Genomic DNA, 25118 nt, shown 5'->3' with positions numbered 1-25118 from the left:
AAATTCCAGCTGGGCAACATTGAAGATTAATTGTATCTATGGAGTTAAAAATAACAAGGTGAGCCATACTTATAAAATAAAGAAGACAGAGAGAGGTATGGTGAACTGCGGCATAAAGGTTTGAAGATTACATCTGTCTGCTCACAAGTAATCATGCAATTGAAGTCATTTTAAAAATAAACCAGGACAGGTGCAGTTAAATAGAGTGTCTAATTGTCTTCAGGTAAGTGGGTGGATCAGGTGGAATTAGCTCAGGGTTTTGCGCGCAAATAAATTTACATTTGTTATATACAGGCATGCTTTCATTAAAGATTCAGCACACAACACAAAAGTCATAGCATGGGATTGTATTGTTTTCTGTTAGTCAATCAGCTATGAAATGGAATACATAATCTCTTATGGATCAATTTCAAAGACGTCTGGATAAAAAGGATTCCAGCAGCATTTGCTTTCACATGTATTTGATTGGCATAAAGTTTAAATGTTATGCAGGTCTTTGCAGGCATCATCAAACAAGTCAACAAAGGAAAATTCACTGAATCTGTTTCATTCTTTGGTTGTCTTTGAAGCTGAAGTATGCTTCGGTTAGTACGTGTATTTGATACTAAATGCATCTTTCCATATTTGAAACGACCACAGTAATTTTTTTCAAAGTTTGCCAATCTTTGTCAAGAATAAATTCATACTTGAGAAAGAGATTGAAAGGCTGCTAAATAATTGGTGTGGAAGTGTTTAGACAAAACTGATCAACTAGACTTCAGTCTCGAACATACATAAACCTAGGCATCACCGAGTAAATATACACCTGCTTTTGCACATAAATTCCTAATAAACAACAGAATCTAAAGCAATATAGCAGTCTCAAATTTTTGACTAAAAACTTATGGCGGGACACTCAAAGATGACATGAGACACAACAAAATAGCAAAAGACATCCTTCTGAATGTGTTTGACTGTAGCAGAGTGAATTTAAAGTTATTTAAAAACTTCATCAAAAGAGTTTTACCATGAAAACCATCCAAAACACTAATTACAGTTGTTAGCATGCAAATTACAGCACTGCTGCTAAAAATATCACAGCTAAATTGTAAGTACACTACTGTTCAAAAGTTTCGGGTCTGTAGGATTTTATTAATGTTTTCAAAAGATGTCTCTTATGCTCACCAAGGCTGCATTTATTTGATTAAAAATAAAATAAAAATAGTAATATTTTGAAATATTATTACAATACTATTTTAATATGTTTATTATGCAATTTATTCCTGTGATGGCGAAACAGAATTTTCAGCAGTGTCTCATGATCCTTTAAGAAATCATTCTAATTTGCTGATTTGCTGCTAAAGAAATTTCTTATTTATTCTGCTATTTAATATTTTTGTGAAAACCATGATTTTTTTTTTTTTAGGATTCTTTGATGAGTTGAACGTTTAAAAGAACATAATTTATTTAAAATAGAAATCTTCTCTAACATTATAAATGTCTTTATTTTCACTTTTGATAAAATTAATGCATCCTTGCTGAATGAAAGTGTTGATTTCTTCAAAAAATAATCTTTTGACCCCACACTTCTGAACGTGTTAAACAAGCTACATTTAAAGACAGAATATCTCCAAGAGGATTTTATCATGAAAGCAGACCAAAAGCCGTCAGCCTGCTAATTACAGCACCACCAATAAAAATATCCAAAATTAATATATAAATATGTTGTCCTTACAAGTGAGTTGCCATATGACTAGTTGAATAGCTGACCAGCATGATCCATTACCCATCTCTATTTACAAGCCACTCATTTGTCAGAGACCTACATATTAAATCTAACATCAGACAAGCATTAAGTCATTGTCTGATATGGGCAGAGATGCACTCGACCAGCACAAACACATTTCAAAACACAACTGAAGCAAAGACAAATTACCATTCCATGCCATTCCTGACATAATGGCTTTTCATAAAGAAATACATTCGCTCATCTTTTGTACAATCTGAGGTAAATTATTATTCCCTAACTAAGTCTGACCTAGATAAACAACCATGTCAGGAATGTCTTCTCCGTTCCCTGATGAACACAACAAGGCAGTAGAAATGAATTACATGGACACAAAGCAAACATTTTATTCTGAGCAATACTGCAAATCTGACATATCATAAATCCCAAACTGGCTCCACTGCCAACGTCACATTTAAGAATTGGAGGTAAACGGAAATCACTGTCGTCTCATTTATCTTACATCAGGGATAAAGTAAAGTCGCAATATAAGATGTATTGCAGGGTCAAAGAGCACCTTCACTGATGATGTGAACACAGCTTAGCGTTAAAGGCTAAGGACATCACATGTCACCACAATACATAGTGGCCTGTCATTTTTCTGATAAATGGCATATGACTTTTACTTTGAGTGCTAGTATACACTCTACCTAGCTCTTCTCATTGTAATATCCTTAATCCGAACTGCCATTTAACTTGAACTTATTTTGAGGGAAAATAGTGACAGTATGATTGAAAAATGTCTCAAAATAAATTAAATCCACAAACCAAAACCGAATGCTAAAAATGCTGCACATGGCATATAAAAGCACAACAACTAACCATTATTCATTAGCAACACAAAAGGTCTTAATTAATATTCAAGCATATAAGCCTGTCAAAGAAAAAAAAATAAATACAGAGCACGAAATGTGATGAAAATTACTCAGGAGTAAAAAAAAATGATCCAGTCCAAAAAACTGAACTGCATATAAATCAATTGGACGCCGGATGTTTTGAAAGTCTACTTTTGATTGCTGCTTTAATATTGAAACCATGATTAGTAGACTGGTTACCCTTGAGTGGTGAATTTCTTCAAGAGGGGGCATGCAATCAGATTTTGAACTGAATGTAAAAACAATCAAGCTAATTTAGCAGGGCTTTTGGTTCGCCTTTGCTTGGTATTACTTTTGTCAGTCTTGCGATGCTCAATGGCCAACGTTATACTGCTGTAGCAACCGGAATGATCTGCAATTCCCACTTTGGTCTTCTTAATGTTCGAATATTATCGATCTAGCCTGTGGGAAGCGGGAAGGAAAAAGCTTCACTCTTTTCCAACTGAGAACCAAAAGAATTCAAAAGTGTCAATGTAAGGATGGTTAATAGTGGTAACTGGGTTGTCATGACAGCTGTGACACTTTCCACGCAAATTTTGAATATTACCAAGAAACAGATAAACATAGGGACATGTAATTCTGTCATGTGACACTACATTTATTTGCATTAAAGTCCTTTTTAACAGCTCCCCATGTAAAAGCTTCTTATTGAAAGACAAAAGCAGCTAGAAGAACACTCACCAAAACACTAAAAGGGATGTAAAGTGGCAAATCAGAGGTTGGTGGGAATGTAGTAAGTGGATCCAGCACGCTCTCATAAGAAAACGTCGCTCTAGAGACTTTTATCCTGCACCATCAAAACGTCACTCTTAAATCGCATGACATTTCAAATGACTTTAAGATGTCATTCTACCATCATATTCAGCTTGTTCAAGAGGATTAAATTACCCAAGGCTAAACTTTTAGGTTAAACAAGAAAAATGTGTCATCATGTGGTTCGAATCCTGTAATATTTTGTGTTCTGTGGGACACAAAGGAAGTCTGAGCTGTTCTTTTCCATACACTTCTTTACTGTCAGTTTTGAAAAATGACACAAGCACATTGCTTTATACAGTGTTCTGAAGCCAAAGCATTTTGTGAGGAACAGACTGAGATTCATGCCATTCCCTGCAAACCTCAGCATAAGCTTGTAATAACTAGTGATGCAACTAACATTTACTTTGATAATCGATTAATCTGTCAAGTATGTCTTCAAATAATTAATTAAAAAATAAAAATAAAAGAAATCCTATGTGAACTATGTTATACACAACCTGATCTCATGATGAAAACGTACCTGTGGGAACCTTTTCGCAAGACTTGAAATACGTAGCACCATGTAATGAATTCATCCATTCATTCATCATTCATTCATTCATACATTCAGCCGTGCCGGCTGAGCTACCAAGCAAGGTTGTTACGCCCGGAAAGCAAAACATATGGAGCTGTAATAATAACTGTGTACGAAAGCGATTACAAGTACTCAAGGTTTTACTGCCTAGTGTTAATTTCTATAGGAAATTGCAGTGATATGTACTTAAATAATTAACGTCTTGCGAAAGAGTTCCCACAGGTACGTTTTCGTCATGAGATCAGGTATTATGTACATACAAATTGCTATAAATAACACATTCTAAAACTTGTTCACAATAATAATAATAATAATAATAATATTAAATGGACTTGTCGATTATTTTGATTAACTGTTGTTCATATGCAAACATTAAATAAATAAATAAATAACACATTAATTTAATGTAATTTGTTACAAAAAATAACAATAAAAGGTAACATTAAATACATCAAACGTCCATTCCACTGTAACGATTTTCTAACCATGGAAGATGGAAGAGAGACCTTAGGAATTGATTTTAAAAGTTTAAAGGCTTTTTTTAGCCTAGTTTGAAGTAAGCTCCCTCATACTAGAGTCTAACTTGGACAGATCAAATGATTCATCTTCTTAAGTGTGTTGAGAATGTCCAGGAGCAACATTTTGGTGGTGCAGGATAAAAGACAATGACAATGTTTCTCCTTTGAGACCACCCTTTGTGGATCGCTGGTGGGTCCAGTAATAATTCCACTCCCCTCTGCTGTGAGCACTGAGCACAGTGGTACATCAGCCTGAAATCAGTCTGTAAAACTGTCTTTCTCTGGATCTAAGTGCTTCCTTGATTGCTTACTGTTGATTAAAGCACCCAGGAAGAAATCAAGGCATCCTCTTGACTCATTGATCTTCAGTTGTCCTTGGTGAGCCCAGTGTTTAAAAAGGTATGCTAACATCCTGCTACAATAACCACCATGCCTTAAGAATATGTCAAGGACCAATCTTGAATCTTAATTTTCTTTTGTAATTCATGTCATAGCATTTCATGCATTAAAGACGCTATTTTCTAATTAAAAAAAGCTTCATATGTAAACAAGTCAACAGCAGTTTGATTAAAATATGAATAAGAAATCTGATAAACAAAATTCAACAAACAAAAAGACAATCAAACACCTTCAGTGTAACGCAACAGACATCAGTAAACAAACCTCATGCATCCACACCACTAGGTGTCAGTATAAAGTACAAGAACACTAGGATGAGAAGAGACAGTGAAATATAGATAAAACCCTCTAATCAATAATTACTGTAAATTATCAATCAATAAAATATATTTTCCACATACACAATTCAAAATGTTTCTTTAGAAGCAAATTAGCATATTAGAATGGTTTCTGAAGGATCATGTGACACTGAAGACTAGAGTAAAGATGCTGAAAATTCAGCTTTGTCATCACATTACATTACGTTATTTAAAACTGTAATGATATTTATTAAATAATATAACAACATAACTATTTTTTATCAAATTAAAAACAGCCTGGGTAAGCTAAGAGAGTTAATAAATAATAATAATAAAACTTCCAACCAACCCCAAAACTTTTAACGTTAGTGTATAAAATCCTACAGTAATTATTACAGGTTATGAATTATGATACTCACCCAGATGTTGCCATCTTGATGGTATGGTTTCCAGTTCCTGCCTGTGTCACTGTAGAGCAGCCGGTAGCGTGTCGTCCAATCAGAACTGCTATATCGACCCTGCGTGGCGATGGCTGTGACCTGTTTTCTGCTTCCCAGGTCGACCTGCAGCCACTGGTAATGATCACTGTCCAGCGGAGACCAGCCTCCAGCACCTAGAGAAAGTGCACAATACTCACTATCTTGTATTGATCTAAAGTCTTTGTGGTTGTGTCACAAACGGGATAGAGAAAAACAGAACAGGAACAAATGCTGTTGATTTGTTGTGTGTGTAAACGTTATGTGTGCTTTTAAAAGTGTTTTTTTTTTAAGAGTACAAATTGAATGGGTCGTACTCTACACTCTAGAGGAGTTTTGTAATTTAACAAAGATCAGCTGTAATGGTGTTGTTCAAGCGGAGAATCTGTATTTTTCTGTTCTAGCTTCTCTAGTAAGTCTAAGAACAGATTGTCTTACAGATGTTTTATCTGTGCTTTTAGCTGGAGGCTTTTTGGACATTTGTTAAAGGGATATTTGAAGGACCATTAATATTAAAGAAACAACTCATTTTCAAGCACATGGCTCCGTTCTGGCACATAATGTCTACTTCTCACAATCCAATACAAACATTTTTCTCTTTGAATATCACGTTTCTCTCAAAATACCTCAAATCTTGACGTTTTTAATAAAAAAAAATAAAAATAAAATTCCTATGTGAACTATGCTATACACAACCTGATCTCATGATGAAAACGTACCTGTGGGAACCTTTTCGCAAGACTTGAAATACGTAGCACCATGTAATGAATTCATCCATTCATTCATCATTCATTCATTCATACATTCATACATCGTAAGTTTTTTACTAATTTTTGGACTATTTTTTAGTTCACATGAAAACTTTTTAGCATGCCTACTTTTCAATATCATCTTTTATATATATATTTTTTTAATCATTGCCCCAAAACCAATCATAAACTATGAAAATTCATCATAAAACATAACATATTACATGATAAAACTATTTAAGAGTGATATAAACATAAAACAACAACAACATTTCAATATTTGTGCAAATATGATGGATGATCATGAAAAAAAATAAAATAAACTGCACAGCTGTGGGGTCATTTCACAGAAAACCAATGCCCCTAATAACGTTTTAATTGATTTATTATCAAGATACCAAGAAGGCAACAGAGTCAAAGAACTAAAATGAGAGAAGCAAAGTGTGAAGAAAAGTGATTTTTTTTTTAAACCTTCTGAATTATGAGCAGAATATTCTTATTGTTCATCATTTCCAAACCAGCTGTAAATTGTTAAACTACTAAGTAAAAGTGTGGAAATAATATTTAACCATGAATTTTTTAAATGTGCAAACTGCTAGTTGCAATATTAGTCTTATAGCGAGACAAAAGAGCAAGACAATTTATTCCAAAAGTGTTAAATTGACATTTTCACCACAGAATGTGTTGGGAATTTAATGACTGCTATATATACTGCTACATTGTTAGCAGACAAATTAAACTAGTGATTCTCCAGGAACAAAAATGCCCAAAGTTTAAGAGACACTGAGATATAATCACCATGTTCAACAATGAAGTCAGTCTTTCTATCTGTATCTGTATTGGTATGGATTGGATGTACCATACTGCATGTCACTTAAACTTGTAAAGTTTTTAGCTTAAAATTTAGAAGTACATTCCGCCCCTTTAGCTCCTAATTATCTTCACATTAAACATAAAACAGGATGCCGCTGGCCGGCAACACACTGCAGCCAGCTAAAGGGAGAGTCAGAGCGAGGACATAAAGTGAGGGTCAGCAGTTTAGGGTGTCCAGGGATCAGTACAAGACAGAAGCTTAAGAGAGTGTAAGGGAGCCAGGGGACATCCCCTCCACCGCCACCTGCAACCTGCAACCTGCCACCGAGGCAGATGTTCTGAGGAGATAAAGAGAGCAGAAGAAGGGCACTGGAAGGACACCAGCAGCCCAGAATGAGAGGAATAAAACAGGCAGCAGAAGACTACAGCTCCTGGAGTTGTTACGGTCCAGACTAAATAAATAAAAAACACTCGATGACTCTGATAAAACAGGAGAAGATAGAACTGAAGAGATGAAAAATAAATTGCATTATGTTGGTCTAAACCCTGCCTGATGGGATATCTGCGCAGCCTTATAGATGTAGCATGTAGGACTTTGTGATGATAATGCACCTAGGCGATGATAAATCATATGGTATAATTTTTGAATAGTTTACCATCTGCTAACAGGCTGACACTAAAAGAGAGAGACTCGCAATGTGATTTGTTCTGCCCATTTTAGTGATTTGTTTTTGTAGTGTTCTTATGATTTCAGTCACTTCACAAAGTTAATCTATTTGATCATTTCTGGATTCAAATATAGATGTTCAAATGCAGACATTATGTTTTCAGTATTGGTTTCTAATACTAGATGAAGGAGTTAGAGAAAGCTGTAGGCAAAGCACTGCTACAGGCAGGACAGTATCAATGGGGGGTTGCTGCACATTAATCACAGACAGATCTGTTTGACCTCATAATTAAAATTCTGTCATTACTGTTTTATCATTTTCATGCTTGAAGTTTTGCCTCAGTAATACATTTTCAGTCAGGAAAAAATATACATTATCAAACTTCAGCCACAAGTTACAGATTAAAGAAATAGTTAATCAAAAATCATCAGATTCTGAACCCATATGACTTTCTTTATTCCATGGAACAGAAAAGGAGATTCAACATGAAAATTAAAAGTTTCAGAATGACTCTAATTAAAAGTCATATTTATATAGGCTACAGTTGGTACATTTTTTTTAATGTTTTTGAAAGTTGTTTCTTATGCTCATCAATGTCACATTTATTTGACCAAAAATAAAATCAAAACAGCGATATTGTGAAATATTATTATAATTTAAAATAACTTTTTTCTATGAAAGCTTGTTTCTGCGACAGGATAAAAAAATGGTCTCAATTCAGATTTTTCCTCGCAATTCTGAGTTTATAGTATTTCATAATTCTGACCTTTTTTCAGAACTGCGAGATATAAACTTGCAATTCTGAGAAGAAAAGTCTGAATTGTGAGATATAAACTCCCAATTGAAAGATATAAAGTCTGACTTGTGAGATAAAAAGTTGCAATTGCGTTTTTTTATTCAATGGGGAAAAACACTGTGAGATGTAAACTTATACAGTAATTAAAATATGTATGAAAAATGTAATCTTGGAATTGTGAAAAATTGTGAGTTCATTGCAATTCTGACTTTTTTCTCAGAATTACAAGTTTATATTTCGCAATTCTGAATTTATATAATTCCAACCTTTTTCTCAGAAAAACAGTCCGAATTGAGAGATAGAAAGTCACAATTATTGCATGGTGGAAATGGGATTCTGCAGTTTCCAATTTTCATTTATTTTCAAATGTAATTTATTCCTGTGATAGAAAAGCTGAATTTTCAGCATTTTTATGATTTATTGATAAATAGAAAGTTAAAAAGGACAGGATTTATTTAGAAACACAAATCTTTTGTAACATTAAACATGGCTTTGCTGTTATTGATCAGTGTGTCCTTGCTCAATAATAAAATAGTAGCTTATAGAAAACACTCCAATGTTGGATATTACCATATGTATATGTTACTATAGATTATATGATAAAACATTTTTTACAGTGCATATAATGTATAAAATGAAGAAACATTTTTTAATTCACTCAGGAAACTAATTTCAACTTTGTAAGAATGCGAAAAGGAGAAAAAAACAGAAAGAAAGGGAAATAAAGGACATGGATCACTGCTCACATTCCTTATATTAGTCCCTCAATCTCATGCATGGACACATTGGTATTCAGCTGAGCTTGGGGTACATGACTGAACGCTGGGGGACTGAACCTGCCTTCCCCTCTGTCATTCACCTCAGTTTTCCCACCTCTCCCTCTCATTAGTTTCCAACAGGCTATTTTGTTTCCCACATACCAGCCAGAACAGCCGTCTGTCCCTTCCTATCTCCAGCTGTGAGGGCCAAACAGGTTTCTGATGAAGCGAGATTTGACCTTTCCCTCAGATTCATCTCACAGAATGAACTGCTGCTAAATAGATGCCCCTCCTGCCAGATGAAAGCGGAGGAAACCTATAAGCAAGTCTCAAATCTGATGTCTGGATTTGAGGTGATGCCGAGGGCGGACCGCGAAATGACTGTGTGCATCTCGCACAGCAAAGTGACGTGATTACAGCTGACCTTCAACAAGCCATTTGCTGATGTAAATGTAAAAAAAAAAAAAAAGTGAAGTGATGGATGTGTTTCATAGAGTGTCAAGGTCTTTAGAAGACTGAGTGAAAGATGTCGCATGAGCTGTGTCAGAAACGCATATTAAACTACTAGGCTTTTAAAAAGATCTAACAGCATGAACACATAGCCAGAGTTTTAACCTTTGCTCTTGAAGAGGGGGAAATGGGGTCATACAGGTCCACTGCTATACTTCACAAGATACTGTTTAGACTATATTGAATACAAAGAAACAATCTACTAAACTAGTGCAAACCCAAATTCTGTTGAACTTGGGTGCGTCATCTGTGTATAACTATTACGCATATTTTAATACAGTTTTTCTCAGTCGCTTTGGTGCATTTCTCGAATCATCCTTAATATTTGCAAAGAAGTATATGCATTTCGCAAAACAATTCATACAAACAGCACCCCACAATGGATTTCCTGCAAAAGCCTGTAACTTGCTCAAAATCTTTAGTTCATCTCTCAAAAGTAAGTATTTATGTCAAAGAACATATCGGTGCAATCAGAATGAAAAGTCCTTGTGTCATTGTCAGAGGTGTAAAATACGTGAGTAATTTTACTTGATTATTGCACTTAAGTATTATTTTTTGGGATTTGTACTTTATTCAAGTACAACTTAAACTGACTACTTGTACTTTTACTTTTAGAAAAAAAACTGTACTTTTTACTCCTTACAATTTTTATTTCATCTTGAAAAGTACATTAAATTTTTATTTTATCTTATGCACATTAAATATGGTAAACGGAAGCGCAAACGTGTGTGCTTGACATGAGAACCAATGATCATTGTTATCACGCATCAAGCGCACACATTTCTACTTGAGTTATGCCTTTCATCAGGTAAATGTCTGGCTTCAAAAATTCATCATCAAATCTAAGGAAGCATATTGAGGTAGCAAAGTTGCATTGTCTCAAAAAAAGTTTATTCATTATTCGTTCTGTTTTGATAGAGCCATTAGCTGTGTAATATATTAGCTGAATGCACAAGATTGAGTGCACATAAGATCAGTGATGAGAATTTAAATACAATTAATATTTTTGTGGGAATATTTTTTAATTACAAAAAAATCTCCAAAAGTGTTTAAATAAACATTGTATGTTAAATTAATTGTAATTCATGTTTAAGTGATGTTCTTAGTGGATAAGTTGTATTTATAATATGTAATTATATGACACAATGAGTAGGAATTAGGACTATAAATGATTTTTTTTTTTAAATCTGAATAATTACATGATTTGCTCATTAATTAATCTAATTAGTCGCAAATAATTATTTATCAATATTTGCTGAGTAAACAACTATAAATGCCCCAAATAAACAATTCAAAGATTAATTATCTTTTTAGACAGTGACGTTGAATAGACAACAAACAAAAAAAGTGGCCTTTCAAAATGTTAATGTTGTTAATGAAGTATTATAATTTGTTGAGATAGTGAATTGGTGGGTTTTTGTTAAATGTGAGCCAAAATCATCACAATTAAAAGAACCAAAGACTTAAACTACTTCAGTCTGTGTGCATTGAATTTATTTAATACTATATGTTTCACAATTTGAGTTGAATTACTGAAATAAATGAACTTTTCCACGACATTCTAATTTATTGAGATTGTGGGATTACAAATTTATTTAAATGTTTAATTTAGATCCCTATGTAATAGTGTACAAACTGAAGAAGTTATATACATTGTATTTAGCATTTATGGTGAAGATGATGACATCAGATGAACGATTCAAGAGGTCCCTGCCAGTTCCTGTTCTCTTATTGTAAGTGAAATGAGCCAGACGACGGAGACTCTTGCCTTTTGTTTGTAATTGCTCTTGCTGCCCCTGCCCCCGTCTTTGGGCAGTTAGGCTGATTAGATTAGGAGTCGTTAAATGGGGCAGTATGCTATACCTGAATACTTCATTTGCATGTCTTAAGTTTGTCACCCAGGTGCTTGGGTTCCATTCCTAAGCACTGCCCCCTAAATGTATATAAACTACAATGTATCACTGCTTTAAGTTAGATTTTCGATGACTACAGCTACCGACAGCTTGTGTTCTCAATAAAACACTCCTGCTGAAGATACAACCCGAAGTCTCCTGGTCTTCACTTCTGAGTTGCCTAAACTTTAGAAGACATAGGTTTACAACAAGATGCACCTGTATGTGTTTGACCTGTGCCATTGCATTGCGTTTGTTTTTCTCCCTATAACCAAACTTCTGAATTTCTGTCAGAAAAGAAAGTACTTCTACTTTTTTAATACTTGAGTACACTTTAAAGTTGTACTTTTTTACTTTTAGTCAAGTATGTTTTTGGCCAGATTAAGCAAATTTTCACTGAGTATCTGTACTTTCACTTGAGTAAAGTTTTTGAATACTTTTTACACCTCTGGTCATTGTTCACAAACAAGATAGTCAACATGCTTAGTCATGTTGTCAATATAACAGTGCACTCTGTTAGTGTTACCTGACATAAACTATGGAAACAGTTTGGATGACAGTTTCTGTATTGAAATGCAGAAGGCTGCGCTTCTTATGTATGCCATATATCCTTTCAAATGTACAAATTTACACATTACTGTATGTGGGATATTGATTGAAAGAGACTGTTTCAAAATGTTTGAATAATTGAGGATATGGTTGATCTCCCAGTATTTAGATGCACCCTTCAGCCATTGTAAGGCCATGATTGACAACATGGTCCACAACAGTGGCCCTTATTTCATCTGATATGCGCCTATGTCCTTGGCCTCGTCTGCCTCTTCCTCTGTTTTGCCTGATCGTTTTCTGGATGTTCCTCCATCGTCAGAATTTGTAACTCTTGTGTTGTCCTCTGTCTATATATGCTTTCCAATTGAAGATTCATGAGACGCACCTTTGAGCTATTTCAGAGAACTGGTTTATAATTGGTTGATCTATATTCTCCTCATTAATGAAAGTCAAGATTCACTTGCACAATTCATAGCAAATTTACAAAAAGTCTAATAGAAATGTGTAGAAAATATGCTTGACAGTTTATGTGTCACGGTGCACACAGCAGGAAGGAACGAGGAGACGAGGATAACTCAAAATACAGTCTTTAATGTAGACATCAGGACAAGACCAGGCAGGGCTGACACACAGGAACACCGGGGAGTAACAAGTAGACCAGACAAACACTAACCGAACAGACAGGACTATAAATACATAGGATAATCATAGATAATTACACACACCTGAACTGAATAAACCAATAATCACACAGAACAAGGACAGGAACATGACCAAACAAGGACACAAGAGGCGGGAACACATGACACACACGATAGAGGCCTGATATTATGACAACTAGATCAACCATTTTGCATTTAATGACTTATACGATGAACTAATAACTAGATGTTTTGAGGGGTAAGACTATTGCACAGAGAACTGTATAATACATTTTGAGCAACGTGATATTAGCAACTGAAAATGTAGGAAACCGCAGACAAATGTACATAATCAATTGTATGAATGTACCAAAGCAATTTGTTCAAAAGAATGAGAAACTGCTTTTATGATGTGCACAAGATGATGCACATCTTGGAGGTTGAACAAGTAGTTCTGAGAATTTCATTTCTGAGAAATGCACCAAAGCGAGTGATAAAAACTGTAATTTATTATTATTATATTTTTGAGGTTTTGAGTTTCTGTATATATAATTTTACTTTTTATGTTTTTATAATAACAACATCTTATTCACTCACTTTTTTATAGTTCTGGGTCACTTTTTGCTTTGTTCAGTGAGAAATATTTTGTTTTGTACTTTAAATAATTAATTGGTAATACCTAAAGGCTATTGGATATTTATATGCTATTATTTCTCATTTTCAAGACAGACAGTCATAAAGATAGAGTTATAGATGAAACAATTAATGCATAGATGGAAAGCCTGATAGAACAATAGACTGATTTGACAGAACAATACATTGAATGACAGATAGAACGATAGGTAGAACGACAAAGAAGCACACAGACAGATGGACAGATGAACGGACAGACAGACAGACAGACAGACAGACAGACAGACAGATAGATAGAACGACAAAGAAGCACACAGACAGATGGACAGATGAACGGATAGATAGACAGACAGACAGACAGACAAACAAACAGACAGACAGACAGACAGACAGACAGATAGATAGATAGATAGATAGATAGATAGATAGATAGATAGATAGATAGATAGATAGATAGATAGATAGATAGATAGATAGATAGATAGATAGATAGATAGATAGATAGATAGATAGATAGATAGATAGATAGATAGATAGAATGACAGGAAGATAGAATGACAGGAAGATAGAATGATAGAACTATACATAGATTGTACCCTGTTATGATACAATGAATGGATTAAGAATACAGGTTGATATCACTATAACTGTCACCCATCACAGCAGATAAATACCAATCCTGCTTTCTATTGATTTTGTGCTCTCTCTCTCTCTCTCTTTCCTCTTCTATTTTCGGCCCGGAAATCTTTAAAATACATTAGTAAGGCTAAATAATGCATCGATGGAGTCAGAATGTTGGATGCTGGCATATGGACATTACCTACAATAGTCCTTCATGATGCTGCTCATCTAACTAGAACTAATGAGCCTTCCTCTGTGACATCATCACCCAGGGTCCCGCAGTAAACCTGCACCCTGGCACAACCGGCCACTTCTGGTGCCAACATGCTGTCAAATCCAACTTTTCTCAGCCCTCTGGTCCAGTGACATTGGAAATGGTCACAGCGATTGTCCTAAAGCTAATTATATTTTTTTTTTAAACTGACAATGTGATTTCAGCGGAACATGTGCTGTATGGATGTGGATTTCATTAGAGGGTCCCCAGTGTCATTGCTATTCATAATATTGAGTAAAAAAGGGGGAAAAAATCCCCAGTCTATCATATATAAAAATGTCATACTCCATCGACTAGATGAGGTTCAGACTTCACCCTATTATTCACAATTTTAATGACTAAATAAGATTGTTCAAGATCGATGGCAACTGGGCAAGAATGACACAAGTGACAGAAATACCCTCTCTTCAACTCTGATACAGCATCATTAACATGCATCATGGCCTATGACTTTCCTACATTAATAAGAATCCAATCTCTGATGAAACTGAGAAAAAAATAACACTAGGACTTCCGATAAAAAAAAAAAAAACTAAGTCTTTTTTCAAACATTACTCACCTAGGTGTGTCTAAAGTACACGAGGGTCGAAAGAGAAGAACCTCAGAGGTGCACAAAGCTGTCATGTCATTGATATGAAGCCTCATGTGTGCAGACTGGCAGGCTGGAGAACATGTTCACTGGACACCACTGTGCGGCTTCAGAGTGACAGGGAGCCCTGTGGAGGCAGTGCCAGAGGGCATATACCACTGCTTATTCCCACAAACCCCACCGGCCTTCAGTGAGAAAGGTTGTCTGAATGGAAATGCCGGCTTTATACACACCTGCGAGCTGCTGTTATCACAGCCACCTGCCAATCTTGTATTGCTTTATGCTGTCTGAACTTTTAAGTAATCAATCTGGTTGTAGTACACAAAACCAAGCAAACTAAAACTATTTTACTAAATACTGTATGTTATGGGGAGAGGTCATTAAAGGGATAGTTCACCCAAAACATTTACTCACCCTCAAAATAGACTTTTGGACACAAAAGGAGATATTGTGAGAAATGTGCATTCTAAAAAATGCTGGGTTCAGCCTGTTAGGTCATTTTATTGGGTTGTTTTTAATATTTTCACCCAGGTGCTGGGTAGTTTTTCTGTAACTAAGTCTTTTGCCTTGCATAACATAAATTAATTTTATTTGTTACAATACTGCACTCTAAAAAATGCTGGGCTATTTTTTTAACCCAAATGCTGGGTTCAGCCCGTTGGGTCATTTTATTGTGTTATTTTTATATTTTTACCCATGTGCTGGGTTATTTATTTTAACCCAAACGCTGGGTTCAGCTTGTTGGGTCATTTTATTGGGTTATTTTAAAGCTGAGTTATTTTTTTCGACCTGACCGCTGGGTTGAGCCTGTCTACTCTCCCGTGAAACTTCTCAACAAAGCAGCTGCTGAGAGCACAGGCTTTTTAAGTCCACAGGAGAGCGGTTCTCAGTGCCGCCACCGATTTGGTGCACTCTTTCGGGGGAGATAAAGGTTTGTATACATTTTATTTATAAAGTCTTTAATGTGGTGTAAATTATATTGTTTTACGCAACGCAACATAAGGACGAGATGTCAGTCAGCTGCGGTCGTTTCGCGCTGGAATCGCCTTTGCCTTGCATAACATAAATGGATTGTATTGGTTATAATACTGTGTGTAATTTAATTTGATGTTAAAATATGTTCGCTAATCTCAGTACTGTTTGTTTTTGGGCAGGTTTTGGCGCCATCTTTCAGCTACGAGTGAAACGTGAGGCCGCAGTCTGAAGTTTGCAGTTCCCCCGCAAACAGCAGCCCTTCACCGGCTCAGATTTCGGTGACACACCGGCAGGAGAATTAGCACTATTTTGCTAAAAAAGTGATTACAGAGAATGGTTGAATACACTTAAATTAAAATGCTACTTTTAAATGTGCCTTTTTTATTTCTAAAATGCTTGTTAAACGAGTTTAAATGTATGTAATATTGTAAAATATGCTGTATTCTCCCAAATAAATTAAATTTGTCTTGTATTTTGTCCATGGGTGTTCTTGCTTAATAATAAATGTTCATCTTTTGATTATTGGTGTTGCCTATAATAATTCTGTGTGTGTGATTTTTAATTTCCAGCCCATTTTAAGGTCAAAATAACCCAGCATGTGTTCTATCCAATATTTACCCAGTGCTGGGTTGCCAAATAACCCAAGTTGGGTTGTTTTTAACCCAGCACTTTTTAGTGTGCGGGTTGCAATTTTGAATTCTATGACCAATTACTGATAAATGGCTGATTATAATAATGTATACCATTAAATTAAAATGAAAGAAAACAAATTAAATATAAATCTATTTATTTATTTTATTTAAAAAAAATACAAATTCACTAACAACTTCAAAATTAAGACATTTAAGTGATTCAAATGAATTTATCACAGTATTCTAATGTACAGAATGAAAATGGATTATATTTATTATTCATATTATTAGAGTTTTTTAACATTAGGTGGATGTTTTTTTTTTGTTGTTGTTTTGTTTTTTAAACAGGACATTTTCAATATCAGCTGATATAAATTACTATCATCCATGTTATTTAAATTATAGCATTTATTATAGTATTATTTCGCATTATAATGTTTATTAATATTTTAAAATACATTTTATATTTTCATTTTTATTTTAACTTTAGTTTAGATTTTAGTAATTTTGTCATATTTTTGTATTAAGAAAATATTAATTTATTTTCATTTCAGTTTTGTTTTTAGTCTTTTTAGTACTTTAATTCAGTTTCAAAGACAACATTTCTAGTTTAAGTGTCATTTTTTTCATCTAATATTTATATTTTATTTTATTTTTTAGTTTATTCCAATAACCACACTGATATCAATAAATAAATAAATCTCTAAAATGTCTGATGGCCAACAATCAGTATTGTAGTGATATATTGCCATCCTTACATAAAATATGCAAAAAGTTATCACAGAATACTGACCCAAGCCAAGTTATGACAGAATTTTTCAGTCATTTTTCGGTCAACTGTTCCTTTGAGGTAAACTGCCACATATGTACATGAGCTCTGCTTGACAGAATAAACAACAAAAAATTATGCATATAGACATGCCAAGAACACCAATTTATTCATGCATAGGCAATACTGAATCTCCTCAAGGAAGAAAGATTTGTATGGAGCTTACACTGTGCCTCTTAGAAGAATTTGTAATACCAGGCATAGTTACAGTAGCAATTAATATTACAATATTTTGTGTACATAATAGAGCCTAGTGACTCATTGAGCTTGGAAATAACATGCAATTTAAAGCCTTTAAAATCAGACCCACGGACTCCCACAGCGAGGCTCATATATAAAACATCCATTTGGATCGGAATTTGCTCTCCCTTGAGAGCCTATCACAGCAACAAAAAAACAAGCAAAAAATGCTTTTGACGCACAATTAGCAGTGGTTTATTTCTTTCTGCTTTCTCCCTCATAAAATAAATAAATGAATAAAAACATGATCTCGTTCCATCAAAGATGCCAAACTAAACTTCAGAGCTGTCCTACGAGGACACGGAAACTTCCATTTTAATTAAATAACATTTTCAGTGAGTGATGAGGAACAAACTGAAAATAATAAACATGTGAACTGTGCACATATCACCGAGATAAATCACAGCGTTGTCACATCTGTTGTAGATTTTCGCTCAATTAGTCTTAAGCACATAGTGTTTTCCGAAGCACAGTTTGGCATAATGGGATGAGTCGTTGTAGCCCAGTAATTCACGCAATAATTCCCTGCTGGAGTTATTGAAGTAATGGCTCTGCGGTGCCATATAGTGTGTGGATGTTTATTGGAATGACACAAAACTATATCAAGTCTGAGCACCTGTGAAATTGAAGTTTGTAATATATTGTTTGCATAAAAAAACAAAAAAAAAAAAACAGCCAAGGAGTGTTCATTGAGGTATTGTGATGAAAGAAAAAGTGTTTGTTCATTCTGGTGGGCATCAATATATGTATATGAGCGAGAATAATGAAAATTTACCTCCTCTTTTGTTTAGCTTGGCATATCCAGGTGCATAGCCACTAGTGAACACAGAGGAGCTGGTGAAGGCATTATGGGGGAGTGGTGTGACCAGAGCTTCATCACATTTTTCTATAGAAGAAAAAGAGAAAAGACATTACAAATCACACAAAATAACAACATAAAGCAGTGAAGCAGCACTTCAATTTCAAATCTATCTGTTTTAGGAGAGTAAAAGTACCCACAAGATGAGGGAAGAAATGAGAGAAGCCAATGTTTACTGAGCTGAGATGCCCATCATGGCAGACCTTTTCTGACTGCAGGCTCTATTAACAGCAGCATATTAAAGAGTCAAAGCATTTGGAGGATGGATGCTGTGCTCCCGCTGGTCATTACTCAGGTCTGAGGGCTTCACGGTTACAAGGCTAAAATGCCAAGACAAGTAATCTTTTCTAGTACATATGGAGAAAATTAGCACTGAAGTGAACTAGTTATCACATTCAAGATGTGTGGGCTGTTGTAAAGTTGTAATGATGCTAATTATTAAGTCACAAACAGTTTATCAGTTGTTGATCAATTTCAGCAGAAACAACAGAAAGGTGTTAAGTAATACAAGCAGTGGGTGGGCGACACATACGCATAACACACCCTCAAATTATAAAAATTAAGCAGTCTTGGCATATATAACAGTGCTTCTCTATAAATAATGATTATGTTCACTGCAAAAACCGATAGAGGTAAATGGCAACAAGCCCAGTGTGGCAGAGTGTTATTATTTGACTTAAAAAAAAAGAAAAAAAAAAAAAAAGGCAAAAGCGATGTTTTACATTTGCTTAAAAGCAGAGTTATTTATAAACAGAGAATGAAAGAGAGAGACAAAGATATTGGAAATGTTTAAAAATGATAAATTGTTATACACAATATATTATTTTATTTTATGTAGCATATTTTTATCGCATGCGATTAATCGCATCCAAAATAAAAGTTTTTTATTTACATAATATATGTGTGTGTTCTGTGTATATTTATTATGTATATATAAATACACACACATACAGCATATATTTTGAAAATATTTACATGTATTTACATGTCAATATTTATATTCATATAATTTATATTATAAATAAATATATTTGATATATAAGTATAACATATTTTTCTGAAATATATACATGCATGTGTGTGTATTTATATATACATAATAAATATACACAGCACACATACATATATTATGTAAACAAAAGTTTTATTTTGAATGCAATCGTTTGACAGCATTAATAAATATAAATAAATCATTATTTTATTGAAAATTTAATGAGAGAATGAAATTGCAATACCTACATGCCCATAAAAACAAGTTTCAAATGGCATTTGGTACATTAAGCAATTTACTAAATTTAAAAAATAAAAAAATAAATCAACCATGAAAATTCTTAAAAAATTACATTCCTAATGTGTGGCATACTCATTATTTATGTGTAAACTGGTGTTCACACTGTCCTGTAGCATATAAGTGACTGAAAATCATAATGAGGCAATGAGCGACACTTCAGATATTACAAGGCAAAGTTCAACTGTATGCAAATGAGCAGTAAAACAATTCAAAAAGTTACTGCAAGTTCCAAACTGTGTACAAAAATCTCAGACAACTGGAGACAACAGGGTATGGCAAACTGGACAAATATCCCAGTGATAAATGGCAAAAAAATTATACGGCATATGCAAAGACAGCTTCCAGACACAAACTGTCCCAGAAGAGCCACAGCAGACGTGACTGATAGCGGCAGTTTGGTGTATTCAATATGAAAACTCATCCACTATATTTGCTTTCAGCCATTCACTCAATCACTAACCCTGGACGGAGAGAAGACGTGTTCATATGTGAGGAGGGTAGAGACAGCTGATGTCTGATTATAATGAGCATCTGCCATGTTCAAACAATATTTAGCTGTTTGTCTCCAAATCCCCAGTCAAATCAGTCTTTTGACCAGGACTATCAAACAGTAATGCATCTCACACAGATGGCTGTCCAAACTGAGATCTACGTCTTCGTTTCTCATTCTCACCAGACAATCCCCATTACCCAGAGGACATGTGAAAATAGTACACCCTGTCATGTGTTCCTTCTCTACCTGTTGGTGGATAGCAGAAGTACCCAATTACTGTTGACATTACAGTGTCAAACCGGCATAATTACTGTCATCTGCATCGCATTACGGGGACGGATAGAAAACAAACAATTAATAATTTAAGACAATAAAGCATTATAGTTTCTCTTGAGAACCCAGTGCTAAAACATGTAGACTTGCTTCAGGGGTTGAAGATAAACATCCAGTCAACTACATTAGTTGAGTTTAAGACACGGAGACATCTGAAGTCCATAATGGGTACTCTGTTGTAGTCAAGTCATTTTATTTATACATCACTTTAGACAATACAGATTCTTTCAAAGCAGCTTCACAATAATAAGGAAAACGACTATCATGATGCAAACTTCATCAAACATAAGGCAAATTGAAGCTCTGCTGTAAATCAGCTCTCAAGTCAGTTCAGTTTTGATTTGGTGAAAAGTTAATTAATTATTATCAATACCATTTAAAAGTTTGCGATTGGTGAAATTTTGTTGCAAGGCTATGTTTATTTGATGAAAAAGTACAGTAAAACAAAATTGTGAAATATTATTACAATTTAAAGTGACTGTATATAAATTTTAAAATGTATATTATTTCTATGATGACTAATTTGGTGCTCAAAAACACTGAAAACAATTGTGGAATAATATTAATAATATCATTAATATTTTTGTGGAAACTGATACATTTTTTCATTCTTTGATGAATCAAAACTTCAAAAGAAAATTATTTGAAATCGAAATATAAATATTTTGTAACAATCTAAATGTCACTGTTGATTAATTTAATGAAAAAAAAATCTTACTAACAATTTTGATTGGTTCCTGAAAACTCAAATAGGGCTATAATATCATATTATAGCCTAAATACTAAAGGTACATACTAAAGGTCTGTGGTTGTTTTCCCTGAATACAGTTCAGCAAGAGAAAGAGAAAGTGAACTTAGAAAAGTCTTGGCTAACAACCAAAAGGTTGTAGGTTCAGAACCCTGCCAAGAGCCATCATCATTACGTCCTTGAACAAAGCTATTAACCTCAGGACATCAGGGGGATTGACCATCTAATAAACGGACTGAATGTTTGGATAAAAGTGTCAGCTAAATGACGAGGTGGGCAATGCAAAAACCAGAAGTACGCCAAGGCTCAAAGATCTGGCCTGTACTAGCCGATAACACAGTTTAAAATGAACTGATCAAGTCCTTAATTCACTGAAAGTAAAAAGTCAAAGAAGGACTTACTGGTGTGTCATTATAGTTACACTTTCAGGGTAAATCATTGTGGAATAAGCCAAAGAGCTAAAGATTTTCCAAAGCAATTCCGATCATTTATGACTATGCCTTTATGAGCGTCCCTATCCATTACTTGTCGAGCGTCACTGCTGTCACAGCACTATAATTCTCTTTGTAGAAGCTTGTGTTGAAAATTGATGTGGCATTATTAGTTTTGAAACTATGATGGTCATAATTTTGACACGGAAAGCGCAAAGGACTGTTTGACTTGCAATCACCACAAAGGAGCATCCAGGATCAGCTTAGACGAAGGAAAGCAGGCTCTGGTTCTCTGAGGTAAATCTGGGGAGCTGAAACAGCAGAAATCAGATGGATCGTATATCAGGATCGTGGCAAAGACACATTACTGAGAGACCTGCAAATCGTTGTTCAATCCTAAAACAAATTTCACTGTATTCCAGGGAGGAAGACGAAAGAGAAGCATGTCACAAAATAGATTTACTTGTCCATGTGACATTTTCCTCCGTGCAAATACCTCTGCCCTGAGCAAATAGCACAACTGTCTCTGATGCTCACCAAAATCATGAGATATCTATTCATTCATACCATTATTCATTCACAGTGTGTCCGATCACGAACAAAGAGGAACTACATTTTTAAGATGCATGTAAGTCTGTACTATGCTCATTATCTTTGTTTATACAGCGTTGTATTGGCCATTGTGTAGGAGTGTTCAAGATATGCTATTTTTAAATCTTACATACAGTACTGTACATGAATGTTAAGAACAGACTTTCCGTGGGAAACACTGCTGGTTGTTATTGGCGGGTTATGAGTCCGATTCACCTTGCCTGAGGAAGGCACATCACTTTAATAGCCAGCATGGTCATTATCTTATGGTTCTCTCATTCACACCACTCTCCCGTCCTGCCAAGACTGTCTTTTTCCCAAAGCAGTTAAAGCCTGTTTTATGTAAAATTAGTTTTCTCACAGTATGCGTGCCACAATAACAGTGAAAGACACCTGTGCAATGTTCTGGTGATTAGATTAAATCCCGAAAATGCTATAATATACAGGGATCTTTATGCATCTCCCTAATCAATTTATAAGCTGAAAAGATTGAAATATTCTATATAAACATCTACAGGCTGACTCACATCAGCACATCATTACATTAGCCCAAACATTCATCTTTATGTGGTGTTGTCTGCCCTTAAAGAAGTCATCTAAAAACAAGGAACACAAACATATATAAATAGACTGAACAGCCACAATATTAAAACTACTTGCCCAATATTGTGCTTCCTACTTATTTTATTTTAAAGGGATAGTTCACTCAGAAATGAAAATTCTGTCATTAATTATTCACTCTTACGTCATTTCAAACCCATAAGACCTAATAACCCATTCATCTTTGGAACACAAATCAAGATATTTCTGACAAAATCCGAGAGCTTTCTGACCCAGACACAAAAGAACTGACACGTTCAAGGCCCAGAAAGGTAGTAAAGACATTGTTACAATATCCATGTGACATATGTGGTTCAACCTTCATTTTATGAAGCAATAACAATAATTTTTGTGTGCAAAGAAAACAAAAATAACGACTTTATTCAACAATATTCTCTTCTCTTCCCTGTCAGTCTTTGACGCATGTTTACGACAGTAACACAAATGAGTGTGGCGCTGCTTTGTTTTCTTTGCACACACAAAAAAATTCTCGTAGCTTCATAAAATTAAGGTAGAACCACTGAGGTCACATGGACTATTTTAACAATATCCTTACTACCTTTGTGGGCCTTGAACGTGTCAGTTGCATTGCTGTCAATGCAGTGTCAGAAAGCTCTCAGATTTCATCGAAAATATCTTAATTTGTGTTCCAAAGATAAACAAAGGTCTTACAGGTTTGGAATGGCATGAAGGTGAGTAATTAATGACAGAATTTTCATTTTTGGGTGAACTATCCCTTTAAGTCCAGCAAGTTGCGAGGTGGGACCTCTATGGATTGGATTTGTTGGTCCAGCACATCCCATAGACACTCAGTCAGATTCTGGGGAATTTGGAGGCCAAAGCAACACCTTGAACTTGTTGTCATGTTCTTCAAACCATTCCTGAACAGTTTTTGCAGTGTGGCAGGTGCATTCTGCTGAAAGAGGGCACTGCCTTCAGGCAACACCACTACCATGAAATGGTGTACGTGGTCTGCAACAATGTTCAGGTAGGTGGTACGTGTCAAAGTAACATCCACATGAATGCCAGGACCCAAGGTTTCCCAGCAGAACATTGCCCAGAGCATAACAGTGGCTTTGCCGACCTGCTTTCTTCCCACAGTGCACCATGTCTTCCTCACACAGGCAACACACACTCTCCCAGCCATCCTCTTGATCTAAAAGAGAATGCAATTCATCAGTCCAGGCAACCTTCTTCCATTGTTACATGGCCTAGTTTTGAAGTTCACTGTAGGTGCTTTCTGTGGTAGACAGGGTCTGCTGGCACTGTTCTGACACCTTTCTTTCAGTAATTTGAGCTACAGTATCTCTTCTGTATGATCAGACCAGATGAGCTTGCTTTTGCTCCTCAAGTGCATCAATGAGCCTTGAACGCCGATGATCCTGACACCAGTTCACCGGTGTCCACAACTTTTGGTAGGTAATAACCACTGCATACCAGAAACAACCCACAAGAGATGATGGAGATGGTATGACCTAGTCATCTAGCCATCACTATTTGGCTATTTCTCCAGCTTCCAAACACACGAAATTCAAGAACTGACTGGTCACTTGCTGCCTAATATATCCTACCCCTTGACAGATGCCACTGTAACAATATAATCATTGTTATTCATATATATATATTTTTTTATTATTATTATTATTTGCAAGAGTGCAAATCGTTTAGATTTAGCAGAAAATGAGATTATTTAAATTAGACTAATGTTAGCTGCAGGCCAGGCTGGGCTGTTCTATGGGGAGAAGATGCCAGAAGTCACTTCTTGCCAAATAATTCCAATGTACTATTTTATCTTTTCAATGTCTCTGGAGATGTGTGAACTCATGCAGTGCTTTGACTCAGTATCTGTGCTCCAGGTGCTCTGTCCTGTGATGTTCTTCCATTGTTTGCCTTTTTGTGGGGCCAATGAATCTTCTGAGAAATACCTTCGGCACAACACAA

At 35.1% G+C, this 25118-nt stretch overlaps 1 protein-coding gene across 3 annotated transcripts in view; it reads right to left on the bottom strand.

Moving 5' to 3' along the window:
• cntnap2a (contactin associated protein 2a) overlaps positions 1 to 25118 on the bottom strand; it is a 378859-nt gene that overhangs the window by 228947 nt on the left and 124794 nt on the right. For all 3 annotated transcript variants that reach the window (XM_058765454.1, XM_058765455.1, XM_058765456.1), the window contains exons 2-3: positions 18607 to 18717; positions 5606 to 5799 (exon numbers count right to left, since the gene is read on the bottom strand). In XM_058765454.1, coding sequence (XP_058621437.1) covers positions 5606 to 5799; positions 18607 to 18717 — 305 coding nt within the window. The remainder of the gene's footprint in view (positions 1 to 5605; positions 5800 to 18606; positions 18718 to 25118) is intronic.

This window comes from Onychostoma macrolepis, chromosome 24 (genome assembly GCF_012432095.1).
Source record: "Onychostoma macrolepis isolate SWU-2019 chromosome 24, ASM1243209v1, whole genome shotgun sequence".
Taxonomy (NCBI): Eukaryota; Metazoa; Chordata; class Actinopteri; order Cypriniformes; family Cyprinidae; genus Onychostoma; species Onychostoma macrolepis.
This window is presented reverse-complemented; position numbering and strand designations above follow the sequence as displayed.